Source organism: Halichoerus grypus, chromosome 5, assembly GCF_964656455.1.
Source record: "Halichoerus grypus chromosome 5, mHalGry1.hap1.1, whole genome shotgun sequence".
Taxonomy (NCBI): domain Eukaryota; kingdom Metazoa; phylum Chordata; class Mammalia; order Carnivora; family Phocidae; genus Halichoerus; species Halichoerus grypus.
In genome coordinates this window covers 146,569,833-146,587,909 of record NC_135716.1, presented here as the reverse complement: position 1 = coordinate 146,587,909, position 18,077 = coordinate 146,569,833, and the positions used below count along the sequence as shown (strand labels likewise).

General features: G+C 38.2%; 1 protein-coding gene across 2 annotated transcripts in view; it reads left to right on the top strand.

Annotated features, from left to right (window-relative positions):
• Window positions 1–18,077, top strand: part of ZFYVE9 (zinc finger FYVE-type containing 9) — a 181,549-nt gene that overhangs the window by 160,567 nt on the left and 2,905 nt on the right. For both annotated transcript variants that reach the window (XM_036101423.2, XM_036101418.2), the window contains 4 exons: window positions 9,167–9,317; window positions 11,785–11,865; window positions 14,235–14,397; window positions 17,108–17,213. In XM_036101423.2, coding sequence (XP_035957316.2) covers window positions 9,167–9,317; window positions 11,785–11,865; window positions 14,235–14,397; window positions 17,108–17,213 — 501 coding nt within the window. The remainder of the gene's footprint in view (window positions 1–9,166; window positions 9,318–11,784; window positions 11,866–14,234; window positions 14,398–17,107; window positions 17,214–18,077) is intronic.

Below are 18,077 nucleotides of genomic sequence, written 5' to 3'. Positions count from 1 at the left end.
TGACTGAGCCACTCAGGTGCCCCTAGCCAAAACAACTTTGGAAAAAGAACATAATTCAAGGAGTTACACTACCTGATCTTAAGGCTTATTTTAAAGGTAGAATAATCAAGACGGTATTATTTTGCTGTAAATATATATGTATAGGTCAATGGAAGAGTAGAGAATGATTTCAAATGCTGTTTTTATGGGAGTATACACATGTCAAAATTCATCAGATTATACATTTTAAATATGTACATTTTGTCAATTTTAAATATAATTGTAAAATACCAATTTTTTTTTTAAAGTAATGTAGTGGACATTCAAACTATTATCAGGTCACTGTGGGAATAGAGCCAAAGAATTAACCTAGTATCAAAAATCTCAAGTCTCAAAGTTTTGTTAATCCTTTACTCAGTACCAAGGAATAGAGAAATTTATGTTGGTTGTAATATAATGCAAGAGTCTGTGAAATTATATGTCTGTACAATTCCCCATCTAGTATAATTTAGGCTGAATGGCCTCTTGAGATTCCTTCCCACTCTACGATACTAAAATAGGAGTTTTGGTTTATTTTAATTCAAGGCTACACATATTCTTCAGAGAAATGTGAACTTACAAAAGCATAATTTCAAAGGTTCATTGTAGCACTAGCAAGAACAGATGTCCCCAAAATCTGTTTGATAGTCCTTTTTTCAAAAAAATGAAAGGAGTTGCAAATCCAACAATAGATTAAAAAAATTATTAACCAAAAAAAAAAATGATTCACCATGGTCAAGTAGGATTTATTCCTGGGATGCATAGGTGGTTCAATATTCATAAATCAATCAGTGTGATATATCACATCAACAAGAGAAAGGATAAAAATCGTATCACTTCAATTAGATGCAGAAAAAGCATTTGACAAAGTACAACATCTACTCATGATAAAAACCCGCAACAAAGTAGGTTTAGAGGGAATGTACCACAGGACTTGAACATGGGTGCTAGCTTCTGGACACAGTTGAACTCCAGCTGATGGGAAGGATACTTGTATTGTTCCAGAATATCTCCAGGAAAGGATATTCTTCCCTGTTCCATCATTACTCAACTCAGTTCTATTTCTGTTCCTTCACTCATGGTTTTCTCTTTATCCAAAGTGTTCTTCCTTTGTACCTGATTTCATAGCCAATTCAAATGTTTTACCTTTTAGGAAACCTTCCTAGAATTCTCCATCTCCCAGACAGTATTGCTCTTTTTTTCTTCTGTTTACTGGTATAGCCGATGAATATGAAACCCCTTCTGCTCTGAATTTTGAGCCCCCTGAGGGCAGAGAGTGTATCTTTCATTCTTCATTGTATCTCTGGTGCAGTGCTTTCATAAATTTTCCATGTCTCTGCAGTATCTTTCTACCTAAAGTCATTGTCAATCACTTGATAAATGTGTATAGAATTAAATCGTTAAAACTTATTTTATTAGGTACCTAATCTATGTGACACTGTAATTGTATGTGAACCAAAAAAATTCACCCATTCCTCCAACACAATCATTCCTAGAATTGTATTCTTTTAACTGGCTTTTAAGGATTATCTTCGTGGATGGTTAAACTCCAGGGGTGGGAAACACAGGAAGATAAAGCTTCTTTAGTGCTTCACTTGATATGTTAAAATAGTCTTTTTTTTAAATTTCATTTTATTATGTTATGTTAATCACCATACATTACATCATTAGTTTTTGATGTAGTGTTCCATGATTCATTGTTTACGTATAACACCCAGTGCTCCATGCAGTACGTGCCCTCTTTAATACCCATCACCAGGCTAACTCATCCCCCCCACCCCCATCCCCTCTAAAACCCTCAGTTTGTTTCTGAGAGTCCATAGTCTCTCATGGTTCGTCTCCCCCTTTTGAGGTAAGACCCGGGTAGCATTTAGCTCAGTTCCTGGCTTGAGGTTGACACTCCACAGATGTTAGCTGTTTTGTACATACTGTTGTCACAGCAATTGTTTCCTTGCCTTTTATCAGTATGTCATTTTCACTAATTCGTGAGCACTTAGGAAGGGTCTGTATCCCATTATCTCCTAAGAGGTACTTGGTTGAATTACTTGCTCCTGATTTTTAGGTTGCTTTACAATTTTATAAGCAAAGTGGAGGAAACAAGCATACAAATTTTATTTGCAAACACTTCATCAGTACTTATTATGTTCTGGTGCTGTTCTAAGCACTTTATATTTATTTAACCCTCATAACTGTATGAAATAGTTACTTTTATTATCCTCTCTACAGAGGAGGCAACTGAGACGCAGAGAAATCAAGTAACTTGCCCAAGGGCACACAGAGAGTTAGGGGCAAAGCCAGGAAATGCTGGCAGTCTGGCTTGTGTCCTTGCTCTTAATCATAATCCAAAGCTGAATGTTGATGATACAGTATAAGAAGTACAAACAGTGTGCTGTGGCAGTTCAAAGAAGGAAGCAGTCACATTGGTGTCTGGGAATTAAAGAAGGCTACATGCAGGAATTGGTATTTTTACTAGGCCTTGTTTTGGGGGGTAGTGTTTTCAGATGCTTGGATACGGGGGATGAAAGGGAAGGCTAAAGAGCTCAGAGATGGGAAATGGTAGCACATCAAGAAGTAGTCCTGCAAATAAGGATATGGTAGGAAGGGAAGCAAGACAGGAAAGTTGGTTTGGAGTAAGAGCATGGGAAGCTAGTTATTTTGAGCAGAGGACAGGGTAGAAAAGATTGACATGATCAGCACTGTGCTTTGGTAATTATGGAAACATTGTGTGGAATGGATCAGAACTGACAGAGACTGACTGCAGAAAAACCAGTTATAAGGTTATTATGATGTCCAGAAAAGAGGTAGTTGTATCTTGAACTCTGGGGAAGACAGGGATATATAGAGGAGATGCTACAGAGTTTGAATCGATAGAGCAGAGAAATAGCACAACTAGAAAGTTGAGTATTATATCATCATATGACAAATGTAACTTTATTTTATGGTCAGCAAAGCCTTTTGAATATTTGGGAAACTCTTCTCTTGGTGTAAATGAGCATGATTTTAAGAAGGTAAAAGTGGGGGCACCTGGGTGGCTCAGTCATTAAACGGCTGCCTTTGGCTCAGGTCATGATCCCAGGGTCCTGGGATCGAGCCCCACATTGGGTTCCCCGCTCAGCAGGAATCCTGCTTCTCCCTCTCCCACTCCCCCTGCTTGTGCTCCTGCTCTTGCTGTCTCTCTCTCTGTCAAATAAATAAATAAAATCTTAAAAGAAAAAAAAAGGTAAAACTGTTCATTTATAAAGAAGTATGAAGTTTGTTTACCTCATTTGGCTTGAAATTGACATCTGGGGAAATTATTTCTTAGAAGCTAGCTAATTTATTTAGAATGTCTGAATTGAGAATATTTCTTAATCTGCTTAGTGTAGACAAAGTTAGAAATCACTTTACCCTAATGATTTGGAAAAAATGATAGATAAAACATTCTTTAAAATTGCTATGTGGGAGCACCTGACTGGCTCAGTCAGAGCATTCGACTCTTGATCTCGGGATAGAGTTTACTTTAAAAAAAAATTATATGTGATTATATCAGTTTCTTCATGTGATACAAATGTAAATTGCAAATGAGAACCTAAATTAGTGTTTTAGTTGACTTTGCTAAATAGGAATCTTCCTGCTGACTTATCCTGTTTGCAGAAAATTTACTTAAGAGTAATCTTTGGAAAACTCTGACGGAAGTGGTTTGAATTAATGAGGTTGATAAATATCAGTGTGAGAGGAATATTCAGTTACTATTTGGATGCTTCTGGTGATACAGTAAAATATTAAGACACTAACTTTGCAAGAGTTATAAATATAAAAAAGTAAAGCCAGGAGATGATGATATCTTAGAATTGTATTGATATAATATCTAGGAATAAATTTAACCAAGGAGGTAAAAGAAAACTACAAAACATTGCTGAAAGAAATGAAGAAAACCTAAATAAATGGGATCTCATCTCATGTTCATGGATTGGAAGACTTAGTATTGTTAAGGTGTCAGTATTATTCAGAGTGGATCTACAGATCCAGTGCAATCCCTATCAAAATTCCAGTGGCCCTTTTTTTTTTTTTTCCAGAAAAGAAGCCGCCAGTACTCAAATTCTTTTGGAATTGCAAGGGCCTCCAAAGCCAAAATAATCTTGTATAAGAACAAATTTGGAGGAGTCACACTTCCCAATTTCAAAACTTACTGCAAGACTACAGTAATCAAAATAGTGTGGTACTAGCATGGAACAGACTTAAGAATCCAGAAATAAATCTATACATTTATGGTCAGCTGATTTTGACAAGGGTGCCAAGACCATTTAATGATGAATGAATAGCCTTCAGCAAATGGTGTGAGGACAACTGGATTTCCACATGTAAAAGAATGAAATTGTACCCCTACTTCACAGAGATGAGCAAAGGGGGGGGAAAAAGAAAGAAACAAATGAAAAAACAGACTCTTAATTATAGAGAACAGGGAACAAACTGATGGTTACCAGAGGGGACATGGGTGGGAGGTAGGTTAAATAGGTGATGGGGATAAAGGAGTGCACTTGTGATGAGCGCTGGGTGATATATGGAATTGTTGAATCACTATATCGTACACCTGAAACTAATAAAACACTGTGTATTTTTAAAAAATGGGCAGTGGACTTGGGGGACCTGGGTGGCTCAGTCGGTTGAATGTCTAACTCTAGGTTTCAGCCCAGGTCATGATCTCGGGGTTGTGGGATCCAGGTTGCTCATGGGGCTCTCAGCATGGAATCTGCTTGAGATCCTCTCCTCCCTCTGCCCCTCCCCCTGCTTGCTTTCTTTCTCTCTCTCAAATAAGTATATTTGAGAGATACTTGAGAGAGAGAGAGAAAGCGTGAGCGGGGGGGTAGAGGCAAAGGGAGAGGGAGAAACATGTTCCCCACTGAGCATGGATCCCAACACAGGGCTCGATCCCAAGACCCTGGGATCATGACCTGAGCCGAAGGCAGCTGCTTAACCGACTGAGTCACCCAGGCACTCCTAAATAAAATCTTTTTTTTAAAAAAATTAATGGCAAAGGACTTAAATAGACATTTCTTCAACGAAGATATTCAGATGGCCAATAAGCAAATGAAAAGATGCTTAACATCATTAGTCATTAGGGAAATGCAAATCAAAACCACAATGAGGCACTGCTTCACACCTACTAGGATGGCTATAAAACCACAACAGAAAATAAGTGTCAGCAAGGATGTAGAGAAATTGGGCCCCTTGTATGTTGTTGGTGAAAGTATAAAAAATGGTTCATCCACTGTGAAAAACAGTTTGGCAACTCCTCAAAAAGTTAGATGTAGAATTACTGCATGGCCCTGCAATTCCACCTCCAGGCATATACCCCAAAGAACTGAAAATATTTACCCAAATAAGTACATCCACACATACATTTATAGTAGCACTATTCACAGTAGTCAAAAGGTGAGCATAGCCGAAATGTGCATGGATGGATGGATGGATAAACAAACTCTGATGCATGTATATGTAGGTGTATATTGTATGTGTGTATATGTGTACACACACACACACACACACACACACACAAACACATGGAGTATTATTCAGCCATAAAAAGAAGTGAAGTACTGATACATGCTACACCATAGATGAGCTTCCAGAACATTATGTAAGTGAAAGAAGCCAGACACAATGGTCATGTATTATATGGTCCCATTTGTGTGAAATAGCCAGAATAAAATCATACAGAATGCAGACTGGTGGTTAGGACTGGGGAGTGGGAAGAAACCAGTTAGAGGAAGGTTTTTTACTTGGGAGTGATGGAAGTGTTTTGGAACCAGATAAAAGTTATTATTGCACACCATTGGTAATGTATTAGATGCCACTGAATTGTTCACTTTGAAGTGGTTAATTTTATGTATGTGAATTTAACCTCACATTATTTTGTTTTGAGTGTGTTGATAGAGGAATATAAAAGGTATCAGAACACTCACCTGGTATTTTTCACACTGTAGTACTGCAGTTTGTAATGTAAGAGGAAGAGGGGAGTAAAACAGAAGTTTTGGACTAGGTTTTTGAAAGATTAAAGCCATTTAAAGGATTGAATCAGAAAGGTGGACAAATGGGATGGTATGAAGGAAAAAATGGGAATGAAAAAACAAATTATCACTATCCTATTTCAATTAGAAGCCAGAGTTCAGCACCAAGATAATGTAAGTTCAGATTTGCTTACTAGATATAAAATGGCCTGTTCTTTCAGTTTAGGTTCAGAATTATTATCTTAAATCATTTGATAAGAACAAAGCATTTATTGAAGAGACTTCTTTCCATTAGATACTCTTTCCTGTTTTGTCAAAGATTAGTTGACCATATAGTTGTGGGTCCATTTCTGGGTTTTCTTTTCTGTTCCATTGATCTCTGTGTCTGTTTTTGTGCCAGTACCATACTGTCTTGATGATGACAGCTTTGTAATAGAGCTTGAAGTCTGGAATTGTGATGCCTCCAGCTTTGATTTTCTTTTTCAAGATTGCTTTGGCTATTGGGGGTCTTTTGTGGTTCCATACACATTTTAGGATTGCTCTAGCTCTGTGAAAAATGCTGGTGGCATTTTGATAAGGATTACATTAAATATGTAGATTGCTTTGGGTAGTATGGACATTTTAACAATATTTGTTCTTCCAATCCATGAGCATGGAATGCTTTTCCATTTCTTTGTGTCATCTTCAATTTCTTTCACAAGTGTACTATAGTTTTCAGAGTACGGATCTTTTACCTCTTTGTTTAGGTTTATTCCTAGGTATCTTATGGTTTTTGGTGCAATTGTATATGGGATCGATTCCTTGATTTCTCCTTCTGCTGCTTCATTATTGGTGTGTAGAAATGTAACAAATTTCTGAACGTTGGTTTTATAGCAACTTTGCTGAATTCATGTATCAGTTCTAACAATTTTTTGGTGGAGTCTTTCAGGCTTTCTACATGGAATATCATGTCATCTGAAAATAATGAAAGTTTGACTTCTTCCTTGCCAATTTGGATGCCTTTTGTTTCTTTTTGTTGTCTGATTGCCGAGTCTTAAGACTTCCAGTATTATGTTAAATAACAATGGTGAGAGTGGATATTCCTGTCTTATTCTTGACCCTAAAGGAAAAGCTCTTAACTTTTCCCCATTGAAGATTATATTAGCTATGGAAAAAAGACCATCTCTTCAACAAATGGTGCTGTGAAAACTGGACAGAAACATGCAGAAGAATGAAACTGTACCACTTTCTTACACCATACACAAATATAAATTCAAAATGGATTAAAGACCTAAATGTGAGACAGGAAACCATCAAAATCCTAGAGGAGAACACAGGCAGCAACCTCTTTGACATTGGCCGTAGCAGCTTCTTACTAGGTAAGTTTCCAGAGGCAAGGGAAACAAAAGCAAAAATGAACTATTAGGACTTCATCAAGATAAAAGGCTTCTGCACAGCAAAGGAAATAATCAACAAAACTAAAAGGCAACCTTCGGAATGGGAGAAGATATTTGCAAATGACATATCTGATAGAGTTAGTGTCCAGAATCTATAAAGAACTTACCGAACTCAGGGCGCCTGGGTGGCTCAGTCGTTAAGCGTCTGCTTTCGGCTCAGGTCATGATCCCAGGGTCCTGGGATCAAGCCCCGCATCGGGCTCCCTGCTCAGCAGGGGGCCTGCTTCTCCCTCTTCCCCTCCTCCTGCTTGTGTTCCCTCTCTCGCTGTGTCTCTCTCTGTCAAATAAATAAATAAAATCTTTAAAAAAAAAAAGAAAAACCTTAACCGAACTCAATACCCAAAAAACAAATAATCCAGTTAAGAAATGGGCAGAAGACAAGAACATACATTTTTCCAAAGAAGATATCCAGATGGCTAACAGACAAATGAAAAGATACTCAACATCACTCATCATAGAAATACAAATCAAAACTACAATGAGATATACCACCTCACACCAGTCAGAATGGCTAAAATTAGCAACACAGGAAACAACAGATGTTGGCAAGGATGTGGAGAAAGGGGAACCCTCTTGCACTGTTGGTGGGGATGCAAACTGGTGCAGCTACTCTGGAGAGCACTATAGAGATTCCTCAAAAAGTTGAAAATAAAACTACCCTACAACCCAGCAATATCACTACTAAGTATTTACCCAAAGGATACAAAGTTACTGTTTCAAAGGTGCAAATGCACCCCGATGTTTATAGCAGCATTATCAACAATAGCCAAATTATGGAAAGAGCCCAGATGTCTATCAACTGATGAATGGATAAAGAAGATGTGGTATATATATACAATGGAATATTTGCACAGCCATCAAAAAAAAAAAAGCAATGAAATCTTGCCATTTGCAATGATGTGAATGGAACTAGAGTGTATTATGCTAAGTGAAATAAGTCAGAGTAAGACAAATACCATATGATTTCACTCATATCTGGAATTTAAGAAATGAAACAGATGAATATAGGGGGGAAAAGAGGCAAACCATAAAACAGACTCTTAACTATAGAGAACAAACTGAGGGTTGCTGGAAGGGAGGTTGGCAGGAGAATGGGTTAAATGGGAGATGGGTATTAAGGGGGGCACTTTTTATGATGAGCACTAGGTGTTGTATGTAAGTGTAACTTCTCCTGAAACTAATATTACACTATATGTTAACTCACTGGAATTTAAATAAAAACTTGGAAAAAATAAAACAAAGCAACATATTAGTAAGTGATTTCATTGATGATTTCAAACATAAATTAGTAAAATTAAGTAATGGAGTTTATATATTTCTAGAGGAAAACATTCCTTTGTGTGGATATGGGAAAAGAGGGCAGATGCACTTATATATGGAACATTCTTTTGACTTAGAATTTCAGTGTATATATCCTCAGAGAATACAGTGGATAGGAGAAGTTACTGTAATTAGCTAAACTAATGTTACTTGAGTTCAGAGCAGCAACAAAAATACCAAAAAGATGAATGCAAAATATGTCATGTGCTTACTTAGGTTATAATACAAATCACCTATAAAGTATACAGGGAATTTTTGTATATGTTGATTTTTTTTTCCAAATGGTGACTGATTTTTCATTATTGTTTTTTGTCTTTGAGGTAAAAGAGTTGTGCTGTGCCAGACCAAAAAAAAAATGTCCATTTTTTGCAGAATAAGAAAGCTAACCCTCTTCTTTGATTGCAGATGATGAAAGCCATGAACAAGTCCAATGAGCATGTCCTGGCAGGAGGTGCCTGCTTCAGTGAGAAGGCAGACTCTCATCTTGTGTGTGTACAGAATGATGACGGAAACTATCAGACCCAGGCTATCAGCATTCACAACCAGCCCAGAAAGGGTGAGTATTTGAGCTGACTGACGTGGTAAGAATTGTACTGGACTTGGAAAGTTTGATATCTCAGACCCATAACTGTCACAGTCTAGCTAGGTGGCCGCAAACAATTTGATGAAATTAACCTTTCCAAGCTTATTCTCCCAAGATTACATTGACTCCCCAAGTAGCCAGACTCAGAGTTGCAAATGGGATCTCTACTAATAAAGGGAACATTTTGAAAATACTGCCTCAGGATATTGGCAGAGCCAGAATTGATATTTGAAGGTAGGAGACTAGGCCCCTTAGAATATGCTTAGGTAGATTTGAAGCTTGTTGAATGACCATATCGGAAGACTGTTAATTAATAGGTTGACTGGATTCTGAAAGAAGGCTTCTTGGTTCAGTGGTACTCATAGTGTGGCCTCATCACTTAGGAGATTGTTAGAAATGAAGAATCTATACCCCAAATCTGCTAAATTAGAATTTGTTTTTTTAACAAGGCGCGGTGTTCAAATGCATATTGAAATTTAAGAATCATTGCTTATGGTGGCATTTCTTAAGGTGTCTTATCAGATTCTATGGTTTTAAAAAATACGTAAGTGGAAGTCTTACATAATACATTAAACTGAGAAATCCTGGGTTAAACAAATTTAAACAGATTTCTTTACTACAGGACTTTTCAGAGCCTTTAACAGGCTGATGTGTATTATAATTTTCCAAAAGGAAGGTAGTGCCTGGCCCTTCCCAGATTTATTTGACTAGGAATCTTGTTTTTCCTCAGAATATCTCCCATAACTAGCTTTCTCTGGTATGCTTTACTTCTCTGGCTGACAGTGATATAGGTCACTGTCTCCAGTATGTTTTTTCAATCGGTTGTTTAGTAAAGGCATAAAAGGTCTTTGTCACGTGTATATTCAATATGATATCCAAAATAAGGTAGGTGGTAAGTCCACAGTGCTCTCTATTAGTCAGATGATACCTAGAATATTTGAATTAAGTTCTGGATATCATTAATGTAATTGATGATATCCATTGATAAAACTGGAGGTTCTTTAGAGGATGATTCAAGGCCTGTGAAAAATTTGGAAAGTATGTCAAAAGAAGATTTTTTGAATAAACTATACATGTTTAATCTGGAAAAGTCTAGATTGGAAGAGGGTGAAAAATAGCTATCTCTATTTTTAAGGTTTTCTAGTATGTGGAAATAAGATTCAATTTATTCTCTATAGCTACAAAAGGCCAGAACCAGCACCATTGGGTGAAAGTTACAGGAATCTAGATCTGGACTCAATTTGAGTAAAGCCGAGAGTTATCCAGAAGTAGAATGGGCTGCCTTGTGCCATTGTGGACTCCTTATCTCTAGGAGTCTTTGATAAAGCTGGATGTCCACCTGTTAGAGATATTGCAGGGCCAGTGGGCAGGAAGTTGGATTACTTAGTCCAATTTAAGATGTGGAGAAGCATAGGGGCTCCTGGCTGGCTCAGTTGGTGGAGCATGCGACTGTTGATCTCTGTGTTGTAAGTTCGAGGCCCATGTTGGGTGTGGAGATTACTTTAAAAAAATAAAATCTTAAGGAAAAAAAAAGATGTGGAGGGGCATAGTGAAATACTCTTAAAGCTAAATATGATTAAATATCCTTTCTTTTATGAAGAGATAATGGTAACAGGTGTTTGTCTTTTAAAAAGTTTTTTTTTTTTTTTTAAAGAACTGCACTAGGTCAGTAAAATGGTTGCCAACCATATCTCCATCTTCAAAATGTATTTTATCTAAAAAAAAAAAAAAGTATTGGGGTGCCTGGGTGGCTCAGTCGTTAAGTGTCTGCCTTCGGCTTAGGTCATGATCCCGGGGTCCTGGGATCCAGCCGCGCATCGGGCTCCCTGCTTGGCGGGAAGCCTGCTTCTCCCTCTCCCACTCCCCCTGCTTGTGTTCCCTCTCTTGCTGTGTCTCTCTCTGTCAAATAAATAAAATCTTAAAAAAAATAAAAGTTAAAAAAAAGGTATTAGATCAGGGGTCAGCAAACTTTTTCTGTGAATGGCTGGGTGATAAATATTTTAGGCGTTGCAAGCCTGTGGTCTTTGTTACCAGTTACTCAACTCTGGCATACTTCAAAAACTGCCACAGACAGTATGCAAATGAGTGGACATGACTGTGTTCCAATAAAATTTTATTTACAAAAACAGGCTGCAGGCCAAACAGGTTGTAGTTTGCCAAGCCCTAGACTTGACCACTAAGATTTCTTTGCTTGTAAGATTCTTTAATTCTTGATTGGAGGGAGAGGAAAACAAAATGAGGGAGTGTATCTTAAAACTTCATTCCCAAAGCTATCATAAGCATCAGAATTATTGGTTACTTGTATATTGTGGTGTATAGAGTTGATATTTTTTGTTTTCCGTATGATGATGGTTGGAGTTACCAGCTATCAAATATTTCATTATTGTTCTTAGTCTTTGTATCTCCAGATCTACACTGAACTATTTATATTCTGTTTTAGTGACTGGTGCCAGTTTCTTTGTGTTCAGTGGCGCTCTGAAATCTTCTTCCGGATATCTTGCCAAATCCAGTATTGTGGAAGGTAAAGAGTAAGTTATTTACTGCATGTGTATTAGTTCAATCCTAATTATACAACTAAAAAGCAAGGGATGTTGGAGTGCCTGGCTGGCTCAGTCGGTAGAACATGCGACTCTTGATCTCAGGGTCCTAAGTTCAAGCCCCATGTTGGGCATAGAGCTTACATAAATGATAATAATAATAATTTAAAAAAATAAAAAACAAGGATGTTAAGTCAAACCATGATACTTCTACAGTAGATTCCTGACTCCTATTATGTATTCAATAGCATCTTACTCTTGAGCTAATTAATTCTCCAAAGAAGGGAGTAAGTGGTAGAGCTATCATGGGACAGTGACATAAAAATTAAGAGATGGCCTTTCAGAGCTCTGGGATAGGGTACCCAAGGGAACATAGTCTGAGTTCAAATATATCATTGGGCTCAAATCTGTAAATACGTAGATGAAGTTCAGTCTGCCTTAATTCACAAGGGTGCTGCAGTCATCATTTGGGGTACAGAATGGGATGCACTTGCTGCTGGTTTGCTATAATTAGATTAGACATGACACATATCCTGACAAAAGCTAATTAAATGAGAGTTAATGAAAGACTAATGAATATACTGTTTATTTTCTTTGTCATTTGACTCTTCCTATATTTTGATCTGGTTACTTTGATCTGGTTAGTCTTGTTGCATGACAAATTTACCCAGAACTTAATGGGTTAAAGCAACTATTTTAAAATGTTCCTCTGGGTCAGGAATCTTGACAAGGTAGTACAGGGATGTCCAGGGCCTCAATTGGGATGACTTGATAGCTGGGGGCTCGAATTATCTGAAGGTTCGTTCACTCACATGTCTGGGGCCTGGCCTGGGTTGATTTAAAGACTAGGAGTGGAGACTGAAGTACTCACACTTTGACTCCTTAGCATGCCTTGGTGGCCTTGCGGTAGCTGGACTTCTTACTGCAGCATGTGTTCTAGCAAAAGGCAGAAGCCAGGTTGCTTCTTATGACCCAGTCTCGAAAGTCACACAATGTCACTTCTACCAGACTGTAGTGTTGGAAGTAGTCATAAGCCTTTCCAGGTTCAAGAGAGGAGGATTTAGACTCCACTTCTTAATGGGGAAATGGGAAGGTAGCATTGTGAGAAAACATGTGAGAAGGGAGATACCGTGGTGACCTTTGGAAGGTACCGTCAGCCACACATGCTGACAGGTTTTCATTTCCACAGTAGCTTTCCTCCAGCGCCCTGTCTGAAAGCTGGAGTCCAGTGTGTTAACTGAAATACAGAGACAGTGTTACCTGTGTTAATAGATACTGGCTTTGACCTCCTTTATTGGTAAGCTTGATAAAATAACTAGTGAAGAGCAAAGTACATTAATATTTTACAACTAAATTTCACAACTTTAACTACAAAGCAGAAGCATGCTGTTAAGAAATTGTTAAGAAATCTAGGAGTTAAACAGTCATTGGTCTTAAGTGACTAATGCCTATGTGATCAAGTCTTGACTACATTTGAAATTGTATCTTGACAAAGATGATTAAAAAAACACCCTTTAAATGTTGTGGAAATGATAATTTGAACTGACACAGATCATTACAATGCAAAGTATTGTGTTTAAAAGTTATGTGTGTGTCTTTGGATTGGGAATTCCTTAGGTCTTATATTTCACTGTGTCAGTTGAACAGTTGGCAGCCTATTTATGAAATTTTTATTGAAGCTTTTATGAAATTATCTTAGTTGATGAAATTTTGTGTCAATGAAGCCGGGTAATTGCTCAACATGTGACAAATTTCACCCTGAATTTCAGTGTTTGCCTTTGATTTGGGTAGGTAGCAGGCCAAAAATAGTTGCCATGTGTTGGCTACAAGATGGCTCATGTGAAACACATGTGGTAGGTTTGCCTTACTGCTGCCAGTGAATGGATTTATTCCTTCTCCTACTACTGTTGTTTACTCAGTGACTTATTTAACAAACATTTCCTGGGCATTCATTGTATGCCGGGCAGTCACAGTAAGGTGAGAGAGACAGGGGTGCAAACACATAAATATGATTAGAGCATGATAAATGCAAGAGTGAAAACAGTTCTATCAGTCCAGAAGGGGGATGTGACCAAGTGTACGTTTTCCCTTTGAGCGGTCTTAGGAGAAACTCAATTGTGTCTGAAGTGAAATCAACAGGTGAGTTTTTAAGCAGAAGCCATCTGGTGTTTGCTCCTCATAGCACTCTCAGAAGTAAGAGATTCAGCTCAAAGAACAGAACCTCTTTATATCTGTCAGCTTTAGAGAGCAGCACAGAGTTTTACATTTAATCCTAAAGGGATTTGTGATTCATCTGCCGCTCTCCCTGGCTTTGCGTTGTTTCCATCTGTATTATCTTGGTGCTGATTCTCAGATGGCGTTATGGTCCAGATCACAGCAGAGAACATGGATGCCTTGAGGCAGGCACTGCGAGACATGAAGGACTTCACCATCACCTGCGGCAAGGCGGACGCTGAGGATCCCCAGGAGCACATCTACATCCAGTGGGTGGATGATGACAAGAAAGTCAACAAGGGGTAAATGCAGAGGACTTTCCCTCTTGTGGCATTTAGTTACGGACTTGGCTCTGGGTTTTGTCTACACTGGTGTTTATAACTTTACTGAAAGCCCAAAGAGAAAGGACTGCTTTGGATATATGTAACATAACATTTTAAATTTCTAGTTTCTTGGCTTAATTTCTGAAGGAGTTTCTCTGTATATTTTTGAAGAAGGGTGGAGGGAAGGAGTTGATGAAACAAAACAATCCTCTAAAGTTATCGACATAATAGTAATAACCTAAGCCTTTTATGGTTTTATAAAAAGAAAGCCCTTTTGCTAACATTATTTCATTTGAGATAATAACTAGTGTTGTTTTTGCCATATTACCAAGTAAATAAGCACCTAAAGGCTCAGTGACTCCACAGAGCCAGGAAGTGGCAGGGTTAGGACTTAAAACCACCTCCTTGGGCTTCAAGTCCTATACTCTTTCCCAGTATATGGCAACTCTACTCTGAGGGCTCAAGCCAAAACTTTGGAGTCATCTTTGACACTTCTTTTTCTCTCACACCCTACACCTACCCCAATGGTAAATCCTGGTACTGTTCTATTTTATAGCATATATTTTATATATCCTGTTATATTTTACTTCAACATGTATCCAGAATTATACTACCTCTCCGGCCACCATCCTGGTTCAGGCCACCATCATTTGGTCTGGATTATTACAGTAGCCTTTCAGTTGGCTTGCTTGTTTCTAGTCTTCAACTCCTCCTGCCCCCCAACCTAATCGGTTTCTAATCCAGCAGCCAGAGCAATGTCCCTTCTTTGCTCAGAACCCACCACTGGCTTCCAGTATCATTCAGGGTAAAAGCCAAAGTATTTTTCAACTTATATGACCTCACACAATCCTCCCACCCTCTTACCTCACAGAAGCAACACCTGCCTTCTTGCCTGAACACATTGACTCTACTTCTGCCCTCAGACATTTGTTCTTGCTGTTCTTTCATCTTTTTTTTTTTTAGATTTTATTTATTTGACAGAGAGAGAGACAGCAAGAGAGGGAACACAAGCAGGGGGAGTGGGAGAGGGAGAAGCAGGCTTCCCACTGAGCAGGGAGCCCGATGTGGGGCTTTATCCCAGGACCCTGGGATCATGACCTGAGCCAAAGGCAGATGCTTAACGACTGAGCCACCCAGGCGCCCCCAAAAATCTCTTAAAACTTTTGTTATTGAACAAAAAGAAGCAATTTCTAAAACAATGAGTACATTTCCCTATTTTACAAATAGCCCTTTATCTTCTCATACTTCACTGGAAATTATAATTTCAAAATCAATTTGTGTTGAATTCTCTAATATAGTTGGAAATGAACATGGTTATTAGGACCAAAAAATTGATAATCTGGAAAATCTGATGCCATAAGGTAGCAGTAACTAATAACAAGCAGGTTGCCCCTTCCTACAGCAAGTGACAGTGACAGCATCTTAGAAAACAGGACAAGAACTAGTTAGGGAAGACTCTCGAATTCAGGAGTTTAGTGTGTAGTGTATAAATTGAATGCTTTCCAGCTCGTCCCTCAGTGTCTGGATTTCCTCTCTCAAAATACTCTAATCAACTAAGAGTGCCCTTTAAAAAAAAAAAAAGATTTTATTCATCTTAGAGAGCATGTGAGTAGAGAGGGGGAAGAGGGAGAAAGAATCTGAAGCAGACTCTGCACTGAGCATGGAGCCCAACGTGGGGCTCAGTCTCACGACTACAAGATCATAACCTGAGACGAAATCAAGAGTCTGACGCTGAACCCACTGTACCACCGAGGCGCCCCAAGAGTGCCCTTTTTTGATACTGTTGTTTCATGAGTTGGAAATTAATTTCAGTGTTGTTTAAATAATTTTAATTCACGTGAGTGAAATGAATCCCTGATATTGAAGTTTAAGTTCAATTTTATCTTTTTACATAGAGATTAAAAAACATAAATAGGTTTGAAAATTGTTAGGAAGAGTTTAGAATCTTTGTGACAATTATTTTGAATGCTCATCAGAATAAGTGTGACTCTCTACCTATTTATGCTTGCTATATTTTGGAGAGGAAATTACTATAAAAAGTGGCCTTTCCATTCAGGAATCTAGGAGTGATAATTTAGCACTAAAGGGAATTTGTTGTAATAATAATATAAATACTTGTTTATGAGCTCACACCAGCACTGTTATAATTAACATACTTGGTCAAATAATTCTTTTAATCAATAAATATTAAACTCCTGCATTCCAAGCAGTGTGTCAGACCTGGGAATACAGCATACAGAGGTGAGTGTATCATATTCCCTCCCCTTAAGAAGTTCATTTGTTAGGCGGATACGCAAACACGTGAGTGTTATCATGGTCAGGAGCAGAGTGTGTGACAGGAGAGGGGAGAGCAAGCTTGGATGGGTGGCCATGCACTCACTGAATTTGGGAAGGAATGCTGGAGAAGAGAGCAGGTTGAATAGATAGTTTTTTTTACATTGAAAGAACCAACTCCTGGAATCATGGCTCCTTTTTATATGTGTTTTTTGAATTATTTCAGTGCATAGGCCCCTCCCATGAGAGCTCTATTCATGTACATTTTTGTGCAGTGTCTTCTTACCGTGATATGTTGTACAAACAGATGTGTTCAACAAAGCGTCCAGTGTAATTAGTAGCAAGACTTGATAAGAGAAGTGGTTCTTCTAACTTCAAGACCCGCTTCCATCTCTTTCCTTTGCCTCTATTGTAGTGTTATAAGTCCTATAGATGGGAAGTCCATGGAGTCTATAACAAGTGTGAAGATATTCCATGGATCAGAGTATAAAGCAAATGGAAAAGTCATCAGATGGACAGAGGTAAGGAAATGAAACTTGGCATCCTTGATTCCCTTTGAGCACAACTTTTTGCAAGGTTCAGAGACACACTGTGGGCTGATTTGGAGAATAAGAAGAGAAAATGTCTCTGTTTACCTTCGGTACTCCAATTCCCTCTGGCCTATCTTAGCTCTCCGGGAAGAAATGCCACCGAGTATAACCTGTAGCAATCTGATTTCTCTTAACTTTTTATGAATGAGCTTTTAGAGATTTGTTTGGATTAGAATTCAAGAAGGATGCTTCTCTGAATAGTATATACCATCTTTGCTGTATTCTTCAGAATGCTGGGCTAGTTAATGCTGTACTCACAGTTAAAAGTATCTTGGATAACACAGTCTTTAAAAAATAGGCTTACTTCACCGATAAGAAAACTAAAGCTCAGAGACTCAGTACCTTGTCCGAGATTACAAGGCAAACAAGTAAGGGCAAAGTTCTGCTTCAAACCCAGATCCAGCCAACTCCCAAGCTCTTTTCCACTGTACGTTCCTTTACCTGAAAGCTGTATGAGAGGCTAACCGGGAGTGAGAGGATCAGGGCAGGGACCCTGTATGCGTGTACATCTCAGACAAACCAGGAAGTTTATTCTCTGAGAATAAACAGGTAAGCTGTAGGTCTCTTAATTTGTTTTGAACCTGAGTTATACTCCTCCATAAAATAAAACATTAAATTATAAGACTTCTAGAATTCCTTGCAGCTTTAAAAGTCTTAATTTAAAAAAAAATTCTGTGACTTCTAGCTTTTCCATTTTACACACAAGGTAACTCAGGCCAAGAGAGGTTCGATGCTACCTAAGTTCACACAGCTGGTTCGTGAGAGCAAGAAACTAGAACCTGGTTCTCTATTTCT